Source organism: Pelodiscus sinensis, chromosome 25, assembly GCF_052426305.1.
Source record: "Pelodiscus sinensis isolate ZL-2025 chromosome 25, ASM5242630v1, whole genome shotgun sequence".
NCBI classification, from domain to species: domain Eukaryota; kingdom Metazoa; phylum Chordata; order Testudines; family Trionychidae; genus Pelodiscus; species Pelodiscus sinensis.
The window spans coordinates 13,856,414-13,875,144 of record NC_143076.1 but is presented as its reverse complement, the minus strand read 5'-3'; the positions used below and the strand labels follow the sequence as shown (position 1 = coordinate 13,875,144).

Sequence of the window (18,731 nt, the reverse complement as noted above, 5' to 3'; positions counted from 1 at the left end):
TGAATATGTCCACGTGTATCTCCCGCTCTCCTGACGCTGCTCAAGCTAGTGACTCTTCACAGATGTGGTCGTGAGCTCAGAGCTGTCTCCTCCATCACGCTCTAGAATACTGCCACTGATCGTTCTGGAGCTCCCGAGAGTTCTGCAGATAGGTCGCCGCACCCCAATCACCCTGGCTGTCGGGTCCAGGAGCACTCAAAGCACAAGCACTACAGAATAATGCAAGCCTCATGTGCCTAGAGAGCCCATTCCCGTGTGTCAGGCCAGATCTCATGTTACTTCTTACCTTTTGCAGTAATTCTCTAGCTGTTCCCCTCGCCATAGGGTTGCATTGAGTACTGCCCCTGCTGTTAGGAATGTCCAGCTCCATGATCTCTATTACCTTTTTTTCCATCCTTTGACATTGTTGTTTTTGGGTGTATCTTTTTTCTTTTTGTCTGTGTTCCACCTGTGGAAAACTGCAGGCATTCCTCATTCACGTAAGTGCCTTTCTGCATCTCTTTCTTTCTGTCCATCCTTGGAATGCTCCCCTAACATGCCATAGCTCTAGCATTTAATTTAGTTTTTTCTCCCTCTCCTTGTCCTTAGGAAGAAGTAGCTGGTACTATCCATTTCCTGATAATACTGATCCTAGAGTAGCTATTCTGCTCTGCTTAATGTGTCTCTGTTGAACGGAGTTCAGAGGCCTTTTTCAGGTCTTACTGCATGCAGTATCAGAGTTGCAGTGATTTTTCTAGAGATGAAGGCACTGCTGGGTCAGCAGCTGAAGAGTGGAGTAGCGGAATGTTTCTTGGTTAGAACTCATTGAGATTTTTCAAGTTTCCATGAACTTTCGACATTCAGAAAACAAACAGCCAAAAGCATCAACATTTAAGATGATTTTTTTTCAATGTAGAAATTTTCAAAAATTCTTATTTTTTTCCCCAAAAATTTGGAAGTAAAAGGGAGAACATTTGGAGAAGATGTTCACAAATACCCTTTTCCTTTTAAAAAGTTCTAAGTAGCACATATAGTTCTCCACCAATTAAATGGATTGCAGCTACTTTCCGTTTAGTGCACAAACACATCTCCACCACCAGCCAAAATCCAACATTAATGTGAGAAAATTAATTATGGTTTGGTGGATCTGTTTATTTGGAATAGTCAGGATTATCACCCAGGCTTAATCAAAAAGTACTCATCATATAACCTATAGTTATTCCTGCCTTTCAGATTAACAGCATGGCAGCAAGGAGATGCCACTTCAGCTGGGTGAGAATTATAGCAGCAGCTGCTCGTTGTATTATGATGCCCTCCTCCTGGTGATCTGATCCTGTGGCCAAAATTATAGTGGCAGCCTTTACTGGGATGTTACCATCATGATTGTGTCCTCAAAAACTTGCCAGCAGATCTTGCAGCTCCAGAAAAGTGTATTAGTAGATATATATTGTGAAATTCTGACTAAGCTAAAGTTAAGAGATTGGCCGTTGACTTCAGCACACCCTGGATTTTATCCATAGCATTCTTGAGCTGTGGGTCCTACAGGAAAACCAAAGTTTGGGTAGATCATTCGATAGATCAGTGGGGTTGACTGTCTGATAGCTAGATAGATATGTACAGCCGTAGTGGGATAGAATTTCAGATTGTACCAATTGCAAATAGAATAAGGTCAAAAGGAAGAAATGTCTTAACTGTTGTGATTTTGGGACACGTATGCAGTATTTTGGTTACATTGTTTGGAGCCTATAATTTTTGCAGGAGTAATTTCTCTCTCATATAAAGTGAATCACAGTATTATATCTATCTAGCAATTGGTTTGGCAGCATGTTGTGAATTGGACAACAGCAGTGATATGCCGGGGAGATAAAGACATGGGCATTCAGTTCTATGATGATGAATGTCATAAAGAAAGAAGGTTTAAAAAAGCACTGAATGAGGCAGTAAAAAGGGATCTCAAAAGTCATGCTTTCAGTCGTAGCTCCAGATATGCCTGCCAAGCCACATGCTCATCATCTGGTGACAATTCGGTGGCTCTTACAACAGCAGAGTTAAAGCACACATGTAATATGACCCATTTACACCAGTGTGTTAAAGTCTGGAGTCGTCATCTAAAATTTGGTTTTCTGGACCAAAATATATTCTTCTCCTGTTTGATGGGCATGAGCTGCTGGTGCACTGGTTTGTCAGCTGACACAGGCTGAGACATAGTCCTGCTCATGGAGTTTTCACAAGTTCATGTGAACAAATGCACTACCTAGCTCTTGCAGTCTGATTGTGGGAGCAGGTGAAGTTGGAGGAGATGGTGATGAGTGACCAGGCCTGAGGGAGAGATGGGAAAGAATGTGTGGAGATTGCTCCATGGGGGGGAGTAGCAGGACAGAAGAAGCAAAGTATAGAACAAGGACAAAGCGGGATGAACTATATATCAGAGACTTGGTCAGACCTGCTGTCCAGTGCTCCTGTAGGTCATTGCAGAAACACCCCTGGAAATGATGACAGAGGACCGCAGAGACCACGGTACAGCTTCATAGAGCCTAGGCAAGACAGGTTGAACAAAGCCATCTATCCTGTGATTCTATGAACAGGATGGCTGGAATTTGTTATTAGAACCAAGCACTAGAAAGTGCATAAAACCTAACCACAGTAGTGATTTCATATGCTCTAGCACCAGGGCCTGACTCTGCCATCTTGATGGTGAGTGGCATGTACTCACCCAGGCCACCCCAGTATGTCCATTGCAGCCATTCTGGGCAAACGCCAGATGCCACTTGAATCAGCTGGCAAAGTCCAAGCCTGTGATAAGAAATGAAGATCAGGCTGTGAAACACTCGGTACCACTAGGGAGCGGAGGAAGATAGAGAAGATATTGGACAAGCTTGCAGCACAGAAGAGTTCTGGAGGGACTGGAACATTACTATTATGATCTTTCTCTTCTCACTCTTTCCCTACTTGCTCTCATCCCCTTCTCTACCATCCCACCTTGCTCTGAACCAGACTCAGAGTTGCTCTCTGAGTTTTCAAGATCTATCACAGCCTTCTCTCAGCCACCTTCTCCTGCTTCTCGGCCTCCACCCTGGCTGCTCTCCCCCACTTGTGGCATTCCACTCACGAGCATCCCCCTTGTTGTCAAAAACTCTCTCTCCCCTTCTTGGACACCTCCATCTTTCAGTCTTTACTTGCCACTTTCCTTTCCTCTTCAGCTTACCACAGACTCAGGGCTTCACTGTGAATGTGCGTTTGAAGGCGGTTCCATAAGAATACACTACGTGGTATTACCTCCTGGAGCTTTTGAAATGGTTTCATTTGTTTGTGCAACTTATTGAAGATCAGACCAGGAAAATCCCTTTGGAATTTCATAGGCTCATTGCAGGGAGTCAGCAAGGTTTGGAAAGGAATTTCAGCCCAGCTTTGCTCTTCTAAATTATGTGGGACTGTTGTGGTAAGGGGAAGCCAAGGGAATGATGTTGGGTGTATATGGTGCCCTTGGAAAGCATGGTATAGCGCTGCCTCCTCTGGTCTCGGGATGGGGCCTCAGCATACTAGGAGTAGCAGAGCTGAGTCGGAGATTGACACTGAGGGTTACAATCTCATGCTTTTACTCTTGCTGAATAAGACTTTGCTCCAAGTGTAGTTTTCATCAACCTTGTCCATGCTGATACTAACACATAGCATGGTATACGTAAAATACTTAATTACAGTATTTTTAACCCTGCTCCCTCGCAATTTCCCCTGGTGACAGAGAAGAAGAGTAGAACCACGCCTGACAGATGCTAGCCTCAGTGATTAAAATGTTCAGAAATGCCGTATTAATAGTACTGTGTTGCAGCCTTCTTAGTCCCAGGTATTAGCGAGACAGGGTGGGGGAGGTTATATCTTTTTATTGAATCAACTTCTGCTGGTAAGGGAAACACCTGATGAAGAGCAGTGTACGCTCAAAAACTGGCCTCTCTCACCAACAGAAGTTGGTGGTCAGCGAAGGAGAGCTGCATAAGAACCTGAAAAGACTAGATAGACTAGTCCTGACCTCGGTAGAACCACTCATGGAATAAAGATGGCCTTCCATGTGAGTCAAGATACCAAAATCTGGCCCTCAACAGGAAGGCAGGAAGCAATGGCTACGTACCATGCAGCAGTCTTTCGGACAAAAAAAAAGGCCTGTCGAGAGAACGCTGTAAGACCCTCCCCCTTTTTTGGTATGGGGGGATTGTGTAACTGGCTTGCATGATGAAACTGACATAAGATTTTCAGGTTGGTATATGTTCCTTGAGTTTAAAGCAGCTAAAGAGGAATGTATTTCTTCTGACAAATAAATTATATTGCAACTCTCAATCCTTAGTGGGAATTGAGACAGGAAATGGTCTGTAGACCAGCTCCATTTCAATAGCTGCACTTCTGAAGATGGATGCTCCAGGAATAGTAGCCAGTGCTCTTTGTCCCTGAAGCCCCTTCTGCCATTTTAATAAGTTTGTCTAAGCAAAGAAAATATGCTTTAAATATTCATCGTTATCTCAGTTCATCCTTTGGAAACCATTGAAAACATAATTCATGTGAAACTTAGAGCCTGTTTTCAAACTCTAGGAGCAAACACGTTTATAAACTAAAAACGTTTTTCACTATTTTGCAGTGGGGTTATGAAAATGTATTGGTGGGAAAACAACCAGCCCTCGTTAACCATGAAAGAAGTGAGACGACAGCACTTTTTAAATGGCTTTTGGTTTGAGGGACAGCTTAGCAATAGTGTTGATGTCCTCAACCATGTCTTTAACTAATGAGTTTAAAGAATTAAAGAACAAAATGAACAAGTCTATCTGGTGGGAGAGGCTGGGTCGTATGATGAGCTTCCAACAAAGAGTAAGTTTGTGAGCTGTGGATCTGGTGATCAGAGAAGCTTTGCTACTGTAAATATTTCTGACATCTGAGATCATCACTGATATTCTAAGAACTTTTTGGAGTGGATTGTGGAGGAGGCAGCATAATGTTACATGAATCTCAAGGACAGCCAGTGAACACAGAGCACAGGGGCAGGTTATTACACGGATGCCACCCTGACTCCCTTGGAGTCCAATACCATCACGACTCCATGTGGGAAAGCTCATAAAGCAGCAGTAGTCTATGGGCATTCTTGACCAGGTTGCAAGTAGCATCAGGATGACTAACACATATGAGGAAAAGCTGCTTACGGTAGTCAGTTCCAATCTATTCCAAAAGAGTGATCCCTCAACTCATGGACATCAGTGAGACTGAAGACTGTCCAGGGTGCTCAGGCCTACAGGGCTATTTCTAATCCAGCCTTTTTTCATTAATCTGGTATATACTTTTTGAACTCAGAATACTGCAGCTGTGTGGTCAGCTCCCTGATAGGGCAATCGGTGAGCTATGGAATTTTCAAGGAATAAATGTGAGTTTGGCCATTGGATGCTATTTGATACCCCTGTGTCCACTGGGTTAGCAGTTCCCATCCTGATGCTAATGCACTCTGCATGGACACATCACATGAGGAAAAGCTGATTGTTGTGGCTTAGAATAAAGAGGAGATGGGTGAACATGCTGGTAAATGGGACGTGTTCTTAGCCAGCAAGGTGACTTTCTTGACAGGTGTCTGCTGTGTATTATTTGTGTGCATTAATACATTAAACCATTTAGGGCATGTAAGAACTAAGCTTGCCAAGGCCAAAAGCCTAAAATGAATGTATTTGGCCACTGAATTAGGTGCATTCTGTTACAGAAAGCATCAATTATCAGACTTGTGACTGTGATACAATTAATCAGTCAACAAAACTGGCTGGTTACAAGCCCAGGCTTAGACTCTTCAAGGCCCTCCCCCTCTGATCCCAAACCATCTAAACACAGCAAACAAGTTCCACTTTTTTTTTTTAAGTATCTGCTATCAAAACGTTGCCAGATGGAAAACGAGCAATCTGCTTGATTAAAAAGATACTGGTTGCAGTTTGGAGACAGCAAGGGGGAATGAAGATTGGAGAGACAGTATTGTTAAGATTTGTCACTAAATCTTTCTTCAGTGATTGAGTTGATAACCTTTAGAATTTAATTGCTTGAATGTTACTTCTTAATTTGCTGCATCGCTGGGGAGTGAGAAAAAGAAAGTAGATAGTCATGAAAAACCACTGAAACAGAAAACTTTTGCTTTTGTATAACTAATTATATATTATACTTACTATACATTTCAGAAATTAAACTAAAAAGAGTAACTGTTACCATGTATATATGCAGATAAATCCATCTTAACAGCTATCTCATTGTTTGTAGAACTAAATCCATCAAGAATAGACATGAAAGGGCTCAGATGGGTGGATTCAGCATACCATTTGAGGAGTAAGGTCTAGACCAGCGATGGGCAACCTAAGCTAGTGAATGGACCGCATGAGTGGCCATCCTTCATCTCAGTGGGCCACAAGGTTGTCCTAACCAGGACATTCTTCTGGAATTGGGCAGTTTTGCTAACTGCACTTGCGTACCTAGAAATTGTGAGGGTGCTGATTGAACTGTAGCAGTGCTTTGATTGAATGCAGAGACAGCACACAGCTCTCAGTCCATGTTGTGTGCAATCAGCACACACCTCACTTCACGTGCCCTTGCTTTATGTGTGTGTCACTTTATTAATACTGGTAGGAAAGAAACGATGTGGTGTGAAACCAGTGGAATTTGGCCACCCTGGTATATCTCGCAGTCCACACAAAGAACCCCGATGGGCCACATGCGGTCCGCAGGTTGCCCACCACTGGTCTAATCTGACATGGAGACCATAGTATAACTTTTATCAATAGTCTTTATGGACATGAATGCTGGAGTTGCATTTTAGTACCAGACAAAACTCTTGTTTCTTGCTTAGAATTCCTGTTTGAATGTCAAGGGGACGCGGTTTTGTAACGTCTGCTGTTGTGGTTGTGTGAGATGTTTGTTTTTCTCGCTCATCGTCCAAAGGAAGCAGTTTCTCCCTAACCTTGAGGAAGATGGGGCCTCAGATCATTACTAGTGTAACAGATCACAGACGATCCTGGTGCTGGAAGGAAATCTCTGGATTGGTTTGTTGGTTGTCCCTCTCCCCCCCCCCCCCCCTCCACTCATTTTTAGTAACCCTCACAACAGTGTTTGAAACAAACATGAGCTGCGTACTTGCCTCACGTGTGCTGCTTCATTTCAAGGCCCTTGAGCTTCTTGTTGGAGTGAAGGGGAGACTAAAGGGGAACTCTAATGCATCGGCCATAATTTAAGAGAACAACGCTTTAATAATCCCAGATCTGTAAGGCAATTCAAGATTACAAATAAATCCAGTTGAAAGCAAAAATACAGGGTGCCCATACTTTACAGTACTTTGTATCTGCAAAAACCCAAGTTCAGGATTCTACTTCCTTCTAACACTTGGTCACATCCCTCACCCCATAACTAGCGGGTGTCTCTGTCCTGTGTTTCTCTTATCAATGGCATTGACTGTTGCAGGAGTTAACGGGGGCCACATTCTGCTCTTACTTATATGAGGCGTTGGCCATTATCTCCATGGCAATCCATGATTGTTGGTTTGGGCTCATGGCACATTGCTGGAGCTCCTTAATGAGGTAAGTGGTGTTTAGTGGAGATGCACCAGGGAGACGTGTGTACACAGAGAACACAGGCCTTGCAAGATAGAGAGCCTGTCAGTTTCCCTTTAACAGAAGACACAGGGCAGCTTTGTCTTTCATTCTCCCATCCTTATGCACAGACATGTCAAAAAGTCCTTATCCCAACGGGGATCCTGCCCTTTCACTCTTTCCTGTTTTCCTTCCTTTGGCTACATTTAACAAGAATTTCTTCCTCCTTTCACCATCCTTTCTCTTTCTTTAGCTACTGTTGCTCCTCCCTCCCATTTTGCAGACAGTGAGTATGACAGAAACCTGGGTTTGCTCTGCTGTGCTCTGCATGTGTCTCCCTACCAGCTATGGTGCAATCAGCCTAATATTTCTGTTACCTGGGTGAAAACTAAATCCTCTCCCTAGAAAGACTGCAGTTAGCATAGGCTGAATTGCTAAGCAGCAGACAGGAATGCAAATGGATAGTAAAACTTCCAGCCAGATGGAGAAGAGAATTCAATAGTGAAGTCATTGGGAGTTTTGTTGTGGACTTCACTGGGACCTTTCACCACTAGTATTTTTTATTCCATTCCCATTTTGTGGGAGTATCCTGCAGACGCTACGTTTCCAGAGCTAATTTTGGCAAAACAGGTAGTAAGAGAGCTTAGCCAGAAAACAAGAATACTCGCATGAGCAACAGTTAAAGACGTGTTCCTCCCTAGGCCTGCTGCTAAGGCGCCTCCTTGGGCTGCAGAAGGAAATAATTTCTTTCTGAACTGTTTAATTTTAAATCCGTATTGTTAGATTTAGGCTGCGGATCACAAAGGGGTCTCTCCCCTTCTCCCATCCCATGCCTGACTAAGGTCAACCAGATGGATGCCTGCACGAGAAAGGAGGAGGAATTAAACCCAAGCTTTGCCACAGGCTGGTGTGGCGGTAACTCTAGCTAGGGTGCCCCATGGGGAAGACAATCTGCTCCTTTATTTAAAAAAAAAATAAGGATCTTACATAGCGTTATAAAAATCAATTCCTCCCAGCTGTGCCCTTTGGCATTTGGAAATGGAGTCTTGTTTCGCTTTGGGTCCACTGAGTCTAGCGATCCGTGCTGGATTCAGAGTGATGCTGACGTTCATGTTTGTGTGGTTTGACTTTCCTCTCTGGTGTGCAGTGCTGAGTGCTCTTCCTAACATTTTAAGGAGCTTTGAATCTGTCATTCCTCAAAGATGCTGCTTGTGTGATACTCACTGCTTCCTATAAGTCAGGTCTTTTTTGTTGTTGTGTGGTTTTTTTTTTTTTTTTTTTTTTTTTTTTTTTTTTTTTTTTTTGAGCGTGAACGTGATCTCTGCCCATGGGACCTGATCTCTTTCAAGTCAGTCTCAATTCCCAGTAAGGCCATTGAAGGCCAATGTTTAGAAAATAGAAAAAGGGGGGGGGGGATATGAACACGCAGCAGAGGAGCACGGAGAAGCATGCAGGTAGTAACACAAATAGCAGAATGCAGGCCATGTTCTGTTAGAACTGAGTGGCTCATGTACCTGTTAGTTTCTGCTACTGCTGCTTGCTGATGTGGGGCCGTACTTCGGTACAGTGAGAGGCAAGGCTGGAGGTTTGCCTGTAGGCTTCCTGTTGATGCAGAGCTGTGCAAAGGTTGACTTTCAAACCCTGAAAATCAGACTGAAGCCACTGAGAGGTTTATGATGCTCCTGAACTTGGGCACGGGTATTGTTGAGAGCAAGAGTCCAGCAGCAGTCCATAAGGGCCTAGGCAGAGAATACCCACCCACATTGGATGGGATTACAAATACAGAAGGGATAGGAAGTCTTTCCTTAGAGGCAAAAGGGAGTATGGAAAAATCATCTCAGCAGGGCAGGCTTATCACCTAATTGTCCACTTTGGGGTCTTTTTGCATTTTCCTCTGGAGCTGCAGTCTTGGCCAGTCTCAGGGACAGCATCCTGCACTGGAGGGGGTTTTTTGGCAATTGTTCTGTGGGTCTAGCCAGAGCCAAGTGTAGGATGAACTGGGCTGGGTTTCAGAGAATCTCAGGGTATGTCTACACTACCACCCTAGTTCAAACCAGGGTGGTAATGTAGGCAACCGGAGTTGCAAATGAAGCCCGGGATTTGAATTTCCCGGGCTTCATTTGCATAAAGCCGGGCGCCGCCATTTTTAAATGTCCGCTAGTGCCGCGTGTAGCCGCGCGGCACGGACTAGGTAGTTCGGACTAGGCTTCCTATTCCGAACTACCGTTACTCCTCGTTTCACGATGCTGTCCGTTTCACGGAGTCTGCACTAGCGGTCATTTAAAAATGGCGGCGCCCGGCTTTATGCAAATGAAGCCCGGGAAATTCAAATCCCAGGCTTCGTTTGCTACTCCGGTTGCCTACATTACCACCCTAGTTTGAACTAGGCTGGTAGTGTAGAATACCCTCAGAGAGTTATTGTTTTGGGTTGAAAATGTGTGAAACTGCAACAGCTTTGTGTAGCGCCTTTGAGATTCGGTTTGGGCTCAGAACTCTGGGGCTACAAGCACCCCTGGGAACAAAGCCCTTGGAAAGGTCTGCTGGATTCCCTGCCATCGCTGAGAGCCTCACAGCTGCATTCACAGCCATCCTGCTCTGAAGACTGGGAAGAGACCCTGGTTTGTGGGTGGAATTTAGATGTTGCAAGGCAGGAAGGGGGGAATCCTAGCACAATGCACCGTTCATAGAAACCTTAATCTAATATTTATAAATGTTGGGCATGTATAGTGTTCAGTATGGCCTGTCCCCTCCTCATTAGGCATCATTTCACCTAATCTCTCCCCTCCTCCTGATTTTTATTTTCATGCTGTATTTCACCTTTACAAGTCCTGTCCTATCCTTCGTGTTTCCATAGCAACCCAGGCTCCTACCAGATCCGAAAGCACAGAGCAGATGAGTGAGTAGATGGGACCTGCTCCCCCTTGGTTCTGAGTGGTGGTTGCTGCCATATAGATCTTCCATCCGCAGCAATTAAAACACATGCCTTGTTATGCTGATGTCTTTTAAGGCTGAAGTTACAATCTGGCATTGACGGATGTGTGAGCATGCAGGCATTCAGGCGGGTGAGCATGCAGCCAATCCCAAGCATGTGTTGGAAATTGCTAACACAGGGTTCATGAGAAGCATGAGGAGTTTCAGCCTCTTAAAAACAGCAGACGGTGTTAACTAACATTCTATGAGCATTTCCTCTCGCTCTCCAAAGGTTCATTTTCCCTTCGGTTTGAGGGGAGTCCAGTGAGAACTGAAATGGGGGGTGATGATGAATGAAGATGAGAATGAAGAGGTAGATTTGGGGATGCTATATGGCATCGTTCCTCTGGGTGTTTTTCCTGCACAGCCACGCTGAAGCCATTGGTTACGCCCAGAACAGCACCAGAGACCAGGAGGAGACAGACTATCAGCTGTTTTCAGATAGAACAATAGGGAAGCAGCTGATGGAACGATTTTTCTCACAGTGCGTTCTTCCTGGCAAAAGGTGAAGGGAGCGCAGGGAGGTAGGAACCCTTCCTCATCAGGAGGGCGGAGATACGCCAGATGGATCAGATCCATGATCTGCATCACCCTTGGTAGCCAAGTACCTCCAGATTATTAGAGGATTTTATCCTACAAGAGAGGGGAATTCTATCCCCATTTTGAGGGGAACTGAGGCACAAGCTCAATTAAACAGCTGGCTCAAGATCAGACTATAGATGAGCTGGAAATCCAGCACTGGTTTCCTGAATTCCCACTTAGTGTCCTATCCGCCAGACCGTTCTGCCTCATGGGCCTAGGGGTGAGCTCACATACCACAGTGAGGTAGCTGAGCAGAATAACAAACAGCTTAAAAGCACAACAGCATTCATTGATTTGTAGACCAAAAAAAAAAAAAAGATTTTACTGCTCAGTGTCTGGCATAAGGGTAAGTAGCACAGAGGCCATTTCGCTGAACAGGGATCCCGGATACAGTTTGTAAAACTCATGTCTGCAGAAGCTCTGTGGCATTGCACATTCCATAACAATCCAGGCAAATATTTGCAATACAGTCTGGAGAGATGGGGCAAGGCAGTTAAGGAAAACATTAGTGATAGACTCAGCAAACACTGAAATCTCAGACCAATCGCTGCTAGCTTGCTTTGGTTTTCAGTAATACTGTGTGTGTCTGTTTGCCTGAGATGAAGCGGCGTTTATTTGCAGTGGTTTGGAAGCCATGAAGCAGATACACTAAAAGCATGAAACACACTTCTTTTTTAGGGGAGATTGGAAGGATGTTGAGTCCAAAACTGCAAGAAGGGAAAAAACATGCTCTGTTTCACTGGCCCTGTGTTTGGTCTTGCATATAAGCCTTAAATCTGCCAGTCAACACAGTTAACAGTTTCTTCCTCTCAGTATGTTTCTTGTGCGTGTAATACACAGAATTCTAATTTCTAATGCTTTTAAAGTGGGAGTGGTTCCGTTTTGCAGAAGAGTACTGTATTTTTTTATTCTGCTCACACCGTTTCCACGGGGTTTTTTGGAGGGTTGATAAGTGGTGCTACTAACGCACATTTTTTTCTTGCAGGAAGCAAAGAGTTGATTGCAGCCTTTCCCTAATTTCTGGACTTGGATGTGGTCAGGAGATAGAATTTTTTGGCAGAAATGCAAAATCTTTTAGTATTTCTGAATAGAAACATGGCTTGTTTCACCTCAAGGAAGCTAAATATTAGTGTGGGTTGGACATTTTTCATTAAAAAAAAGATAAATATAAAAGTCTGGTTTTTAGTGTGAAAGGAGTTCAGTTTTTTAGATGTTTGTAAAATCCTGCCTCCTGCTGCCTGGTTGTCATTAGTTTATTCCGCACATTTATGTAAATACCAGAGGCATTTGCTTCCATGCTAAGTTGTTCTACAGCATGTTAATGGGCTGTATTCATAGACTGAAAAAACCCACCTTGGCAACAGCTTTGCCAGAGGCTTTGCATTAATGTATTACTGTTAAAGCTGGTACAGCAGCTCAGGTGTTTTCCAAACAGAGACTGGGTGAAATTAAAGGCCAAAAAATTATGAGAATAGCTACTTAACATCACTAGTATTAAAAGCAGAAGAGAAAAATGAACAGTGGGCCTTCTCCAAAGCCCTGCGAAGTCACTAGGATGTTTTCCATTGACTACAAATGGATTTTGAAACAGGTCAAATATTTTAGTGTTTTTGTGCAGGATATGTAACATATTGGGGGAGATTTTCAAAATCATCTAAGGGATTCAAGAGCACATCTCCACTGGACTTTTAATTCTCATGGGCATATCTGCCCCATACTATCTCATCTGGTGGTTTTACCCTTCTGTAACCTTCATCACAGTCGCTTGCACTAGTTGCAGTCCATAGGAATAATGGGGTGAGATCAGTGTGAATTAGAAACTGCCCTACAACTACAGAATTCTCTTCTAGAAGAGCTGAGAATGACAACTAAGCATGCCACCTTCAGGCTGCATTGCAGGACCCATCAATGTGCCATCATATCACACACATGAGATGATGAGGGCTGAAGACCCCATCATTGAAAATATTTTTCCCTTTGGACAGTCAGTTTGCTCTGTTCCATCCTGTGTGATGCAGCTATGGCTACAGTCACCTGTTTATCCATAGCCTCAAAATTCTTGCTATATATTCTACCTGGAAGTGAGAGCACAGACTCCAAAAGAATTTCATCTGATGCATAACACAACAGCCATGGCTGGAGCAACCATCCAATGTTTTGAGCACATGGTAGGCAGCCCACCGAGTACATGATGAAGGTCACGGTTCTAGCCTTCGAGTAAAATTTTCAGAAATGCTTAAATGACATAGAATCCTGCATCCCCTTAGCTTTCAATAAGACTTTGGCTCCCAAGACTTCTAGGCACTTTTAAAAATATATTTTTGAATAAAGATCTCACTAAGCAGATATAGTCTGATCTCTGAAGGTGATACGACAGGGAATTTGGAAACATATCCTCTGCAGCAGCTGTCCTATAGCCCTTAAACTCCCTTCCAGAAGAACCAGCAATGACCATTAATCTCCCCACCTCCTTGGTGAAATTCAAGACCTGTGAATTTATCATAATAATTAATTCATGAACATACAATTTGAATGCAAAATCTCTTCCTTCTGAAGGCAGGCAGGAAAGATATATTTCTATGGGCAGTTGCAGTCTGCTCGCTTGGATTTCTGTTACTGTGAGCCTGGCATACTTGCATAGAAAACCTAACATTTTTTTGATAATTATCTTCTTTTTCTATGTACTGCTCTTTGTCTAAATAGTAACATGGCATGTCTTGCCAAGTAATAGCACCGAGAAGACTGATGGGTTGATTCTCAGTTATACTAAGGCTACACTACAGAGCGTAGCGTGTTAATCACTGCCTAGTATAATAGATAAACACTTTCATGCAGGCAGTAAAGTTTAAAGGGAACAGAATTTGGGCAGAGGGGAACCAAGAATAGGTTTCATGGCCTCCTATCCTGCATTCCCTCTCTGCACAATCTGTTCACTTGCCCTTCTCCGTTGTCCAATGTCCATATCTTCCTTGTGCCATACCTGTCATTAACTTTCAGTGCAAACCATTTCTGCTCCACCTCATTGATGGACTGCGCCATATCATATTATCACTTGGATTTTTGCAGTATGATTTATCTGTTGATGAGTCTTTAGTCTGGTTTTCGTAAGTGTATCTTATGCTCTTTCAGAGTTGATTGCTGGAGTTAGCAAATCACGGTTGCATTTTAATTATTAGCAACCTCATCATCAGAAATAAACACGCAGATTTTTCTTCTCCATTATTATTAATAAAGATTTTTGTTCCTACAGAAACGGATGCCCCGTTGATATGAGAAGCCAAGGCCCATCCTTGCTAAACCATTGGCGATAACTGTTTCTGTTTCTTCTCTTGTGCCTGGGTTGTTTCTGAATAACATGTCTTTCCTTTTTCTTTTCAACAGTCTTGTGGATTCCTTCTGCTGTCCAAGCTTGAGGACAACGGTCCTTCACTTCAATAATGTTTATTCGCTCCCTGACTTGGCATTAATAAGCAGTGATGCCGCTGTGCCTAACCCTTACTGGTGTCATAACCCAGTGCTTTCTCTGGTTTAATATTCTTATATTTCCAGGCAATTTTACTGTCTCCCCAATGTTTCTTATATATACTGGTTAATTTTAATTTTGTTTATATTTTATTTCTTCTGTAATTCTGTTGTTGATTTTCCCTTGCCCATTGTTTACATCAGTTTTTTAATTTTTTGTATTTTCCATGTGACCTCCTCCACTTTCCTTTCAACCAATCATGTGCGTGCGTATCATGTGACTTTGTCATGTGGCTTGCATGGTGCTGATGATGTCGTCCACGCTGGTGAACAGAAGGTAAAAAATTTTGTTCTGATTGGTTGACTAGATCTGTGGGGAATTAAAAACACCCCAGCAAATAGGGACCTCTAAATTCCATTGCTCAAAATTTCTTCTGTAAACTTTTTGGAGAGATTGCTCACCACCTGTTATCTGCATGTGAAGAACTAAAAGCCAACCATTTGTGCTGAGCTGGAAAGATAGCTTTATATGCAGAAAACCTATGGCTTAATCTTTTGATTCATTCAGTGCGTGAACACAACAGAATCAGCTGTCTGGGACACTGTAACCTTTGGAAGACTACTCTGGGTCAAATCCTAGCCCTATGGAAGTTAGTGGCAAAATTCCCATTGTTTTCAGTGGGGGACGGCCTTTGGGCCTCTGAATTTTACTTAATACTTGTATGAAAATATGGGCCAGATCCTCAGCTAGTGTAAAGCAGCATATTTCATATGACTGTTGCAACATTTTGTTGACTTTTTTCTTCGTGAATACAATTCTGATAATGATTTTAGTCTGAGGGTTCTTAATTTTTTTAGCCCATGAAAAGGCACAAAATAAAAAGCCCATGACCCTCCCCCCAAAAGCTAATCATATGTAAACATAAGACATAACTTACTCTTATCATGAGCAAAGCATAAATGTGCCAAGAGTGGAAACTTTTTATAAACCTATATATGTATACTGATACACACACGGTACATAATCAGCGCCCAAGCTTTATTTTTTTTTTTACATCAGAAGTAATACCATTGATGCTGTATTTTGCTGGTCATCACCTGCCAACGTGCAGTGTCTGTCACAGCCAGGAAAGAGCGTTAATCTGGTCAGAAGTCATTTAACATTTACAGCAAGTGGTGGTTTCCAGGAAATCAGGAAGCAAACAATTGGTCCTTGCAGTTAAGAAGATAAAATTATTTTCTAATTAAAGCTCTTGGCAGCAACTAAAGAATTAATTGAATATTGTGATTGTTGCAACCTCACTTAACACTCCATGTACACTGTAAAGAGAGGGGAGGAAAACCCCGCTTTTCTGCTTCCCTGGGTAAAGCAAACACATTGTTTGGAAACTCACAAAGCAATTGGCTCTTTACTCATTAACTCTAAATTATTTTAGCGTTTTGGAACATTGCCAGGAAAGCATTTGGGCTGGGGTTTTACTAGGAAACCAAACTAACACCAGTAACCTTACCACATGCATGGAAGTGGTCCCTCCCTTCCCTCAACGCCCCAAGCCCCTCATCCCTCTCTGAAAGCTGATTGGGCGACATTCATGAGGAATGAAGATTTGGCTGTCTCGTTTTGCATGTCTTTTTGTTCTCGTCTGGTTTTTTGTTTGCTTCTCTCATGCGTGTTATGAAGCCTTCCTTGGTATTCTCTTTCTCTCAGCCCCAGTGTACTTTCTGCTGCTGACGACTTGGATTGTGTAGCTGTGTCTGCTCTCTGTTTCAAATTGTGGCAGCTGTTGTCACAATTTAGTCCCATTTACATGGTGGCTCAGGGATAAGGAAGTGAGGTGCTCCTTTGATGAAATTTTGAAAAATAATAAAATAGGGACCCGGATTGCAATTGTGTATGCAAAGGGGAAAAAAAAGATGCTGAATCTCACATTAGTGCTGGAGGGCCGGGTGTTTTGATTGTTGATACCGGGTGCCACAGCTTTACGGTGCCCAAACAGAGTTGTCCTAAAGGGCCTTGCTCTTCAGAGGGCTGTTACTCAGCATGTTCTGAAAATCAGATCCATTCGAGGTGGAACACTAAGCTGGGACTCAGGAGATCTGTGTTCTGTTCCTGCTGTGGCCAGCAGTGTGACCTCAGATAAGACATGTCCCTTCCCCATGCCTCAGATTCCTCATCCCAACAAAAGGGGGGAAAGGATAACTACCTCCTTTTGTAAAGCAGTGGAAATCTACTGATGAAAAGTGCTATATAAAAGCTAGGGATTGTTCACAGTGCCACTGATCCTTTCTGCAAACCCAGACTATGTGAGTCCCATGTGAGCTCAAACAAAAGGCCTGCCTCTTTAACACTGATACCAGGAAATATTTTTTGCAGCTTTAGGATTCGCTGCAGCCAGATGTGACCAACACTAACAATTTAGCAAGAAGAATTCAAAAATGACACGACTAGGAATGATATAGCACCACACTGGCTGACTATAAAAGCTCAGACTGGACCATTATGCTTCATGATGCTGCAAACGATCACCAGAATCAAAGTTGAAAATGTCCCCTAAGTGCACGTGTATTCCTGTAGAATTGGCCGGATGCATTATCAAACATCAGGTGCAGGCCCGTGGGGGAAGTACGAAACCAGCGTGTTGCTACAGCAGTGGACCGTTCTGCTATGGTGGTGCTAGGACTAAGTAATGCAGTGGTTTCACTTTAGAAATGAATGCTTTTTCGGCCATGCTTAGCAGAGGCAAGCATTGGTGGTTCTCCTTCCAAAAGTTCTTGGAACCCAGGGTATTAGGTGCCTTGGAAGTTGCTGGGCTTCCCCAGCGCTACCCAAGCTCTTCTCCCATTCAGCTGAGGAGAGAGCAATCCACTGGAAATAGGACAAGCCCTGAGGAGGAGACCAGGCATTGTATCCATTCTGCAACTAGTAGTTCATCCTCACAGTTAAAGCTTTTCCTAGCTTGCTCCCAGTTCCGCTGCATGGAGTGGACATCGGGGGGCAAATGCAGGCCTGGGATAAACCTGCCTTTCTCCCTGAAGCCAGCAGAGTAGCTGAGACTGAATTTAGACCTGGATGTGTCATGCACCCAGGTGAAATCCGCCCTTCCTTGTAGGGCAGTGGTCACCAACCAGTCCATTGGGATCGACTGGTAGATCTTGGAGCCTCTGACAGGTGATCTGGACAGGTTTGTCCAAGAGGTTATCAAATGCTGACACTTCAGCTGCCCCTCCCCACACTGCTGGTCATCTCCTGCCCTTTTCCTTGGAATTCCCCCCCACACACACAACCCCCACTTGCTGTGCAGAACAGAGAAGGGAGAGGAGGGGGCGCTGATGTCAGGGTGCCCCCTCTCCCACACTGTATTCTATCTCCACAGAATGGAGGGCGGCACAGCAGGACTTGGGATGCAGTTTACTGGCTGCTTTTGAGCGTGGTGCAGGGCCAGGGCAGGGGTGAGCCTGCCTTACCCCATTGCACCACGTGTCGTAAGCAGTGTCCAGCTGGAGCCTGCATCCTGAACCCCTGCCCCAGTCATAAATCCCTTCCTACACCCCAAGTCCCTGTCCTAGCCCTGAGCCCCTCTCCTCCCTGAGACCCAAACTTCCTTACAGAGCCTTACACTGAACCCCCTCCTGCAGCCCAACTCCCTGTCCCAGGCTCAGCTCAGAGCCCCTCACACTCCAAATCCCTTAACCCAAGACCAGAGCCTGCATCCCAACCCACTTGCCTGATGCAAGGAAGGTTGGGGAATGGAGGAAGGATGGAGTGAACAGGGGCATGTCCTCAGAGAAGAGGCACGAAGGAGGAGAGGCAAAGGTATTTGAGTTTCAGGTAGAGCCTGAATTGCACTTAAATTCAAAAAAGTGATCTCGTGCTTAAAAAGGTTGGAGACCACTGTTGTAGGGAATTAAGCACAGGGATCTTAGAAATTACCCACCCTAACATTTGCATTGCTGGTACTCCAGTCTCTAGGCTGAAAAAAAGATTGCTGTCCCCGCATTTGTCCTCTGGAGCTATGGAATCTGTGCGGACACAGAGGTCTTGTCTCATGGTTTATCTTTCAGAGACAGCACAGAATTCATCCCTGTCCTGCAGCACCACTCCATCGCCCCTATATAATCTCTCCCCCCCCCCCCAACAGCTTGTCATTCCCT

The 18,731-nt window shown here is 44.0% G+C and overlaps 1 protein-coding gene across 8 annotated transcripts in view; it reads left to right on the top strand.

Moving 5' to 3' along the window:
- The window catches only part of NCAM1 (neural cell adhesion molecule 1), a 287,961-nt gene that overhangs the window by 229,576 nt on the left and 39,654 nt on the right, over nt 1–18,731 (top strand). Inside the window, exons 15-17 of one of the 8 annotated variants that reach the window (XM_075909680.2) lie at nt 7,819–7,851; nt 10,420–10,461; nt 14,914–14,916. The exons of the other annotated variants lie outside the window; for them this stretch is intronic. Of the exons in view, the coding sequence (XP_075765795.1) occupies nt 7,819–7,851; nt 10,420–10,461; nt 14,914–14,916 (78 nt within the window). The remainder of the gene's footprint in view (nt 1–7,818; nt 7,852–10,419; nt 10,462–14,913; nt 14,917–18,731) is intronic. 8 annotated transcript variants of the gene reach the window in all.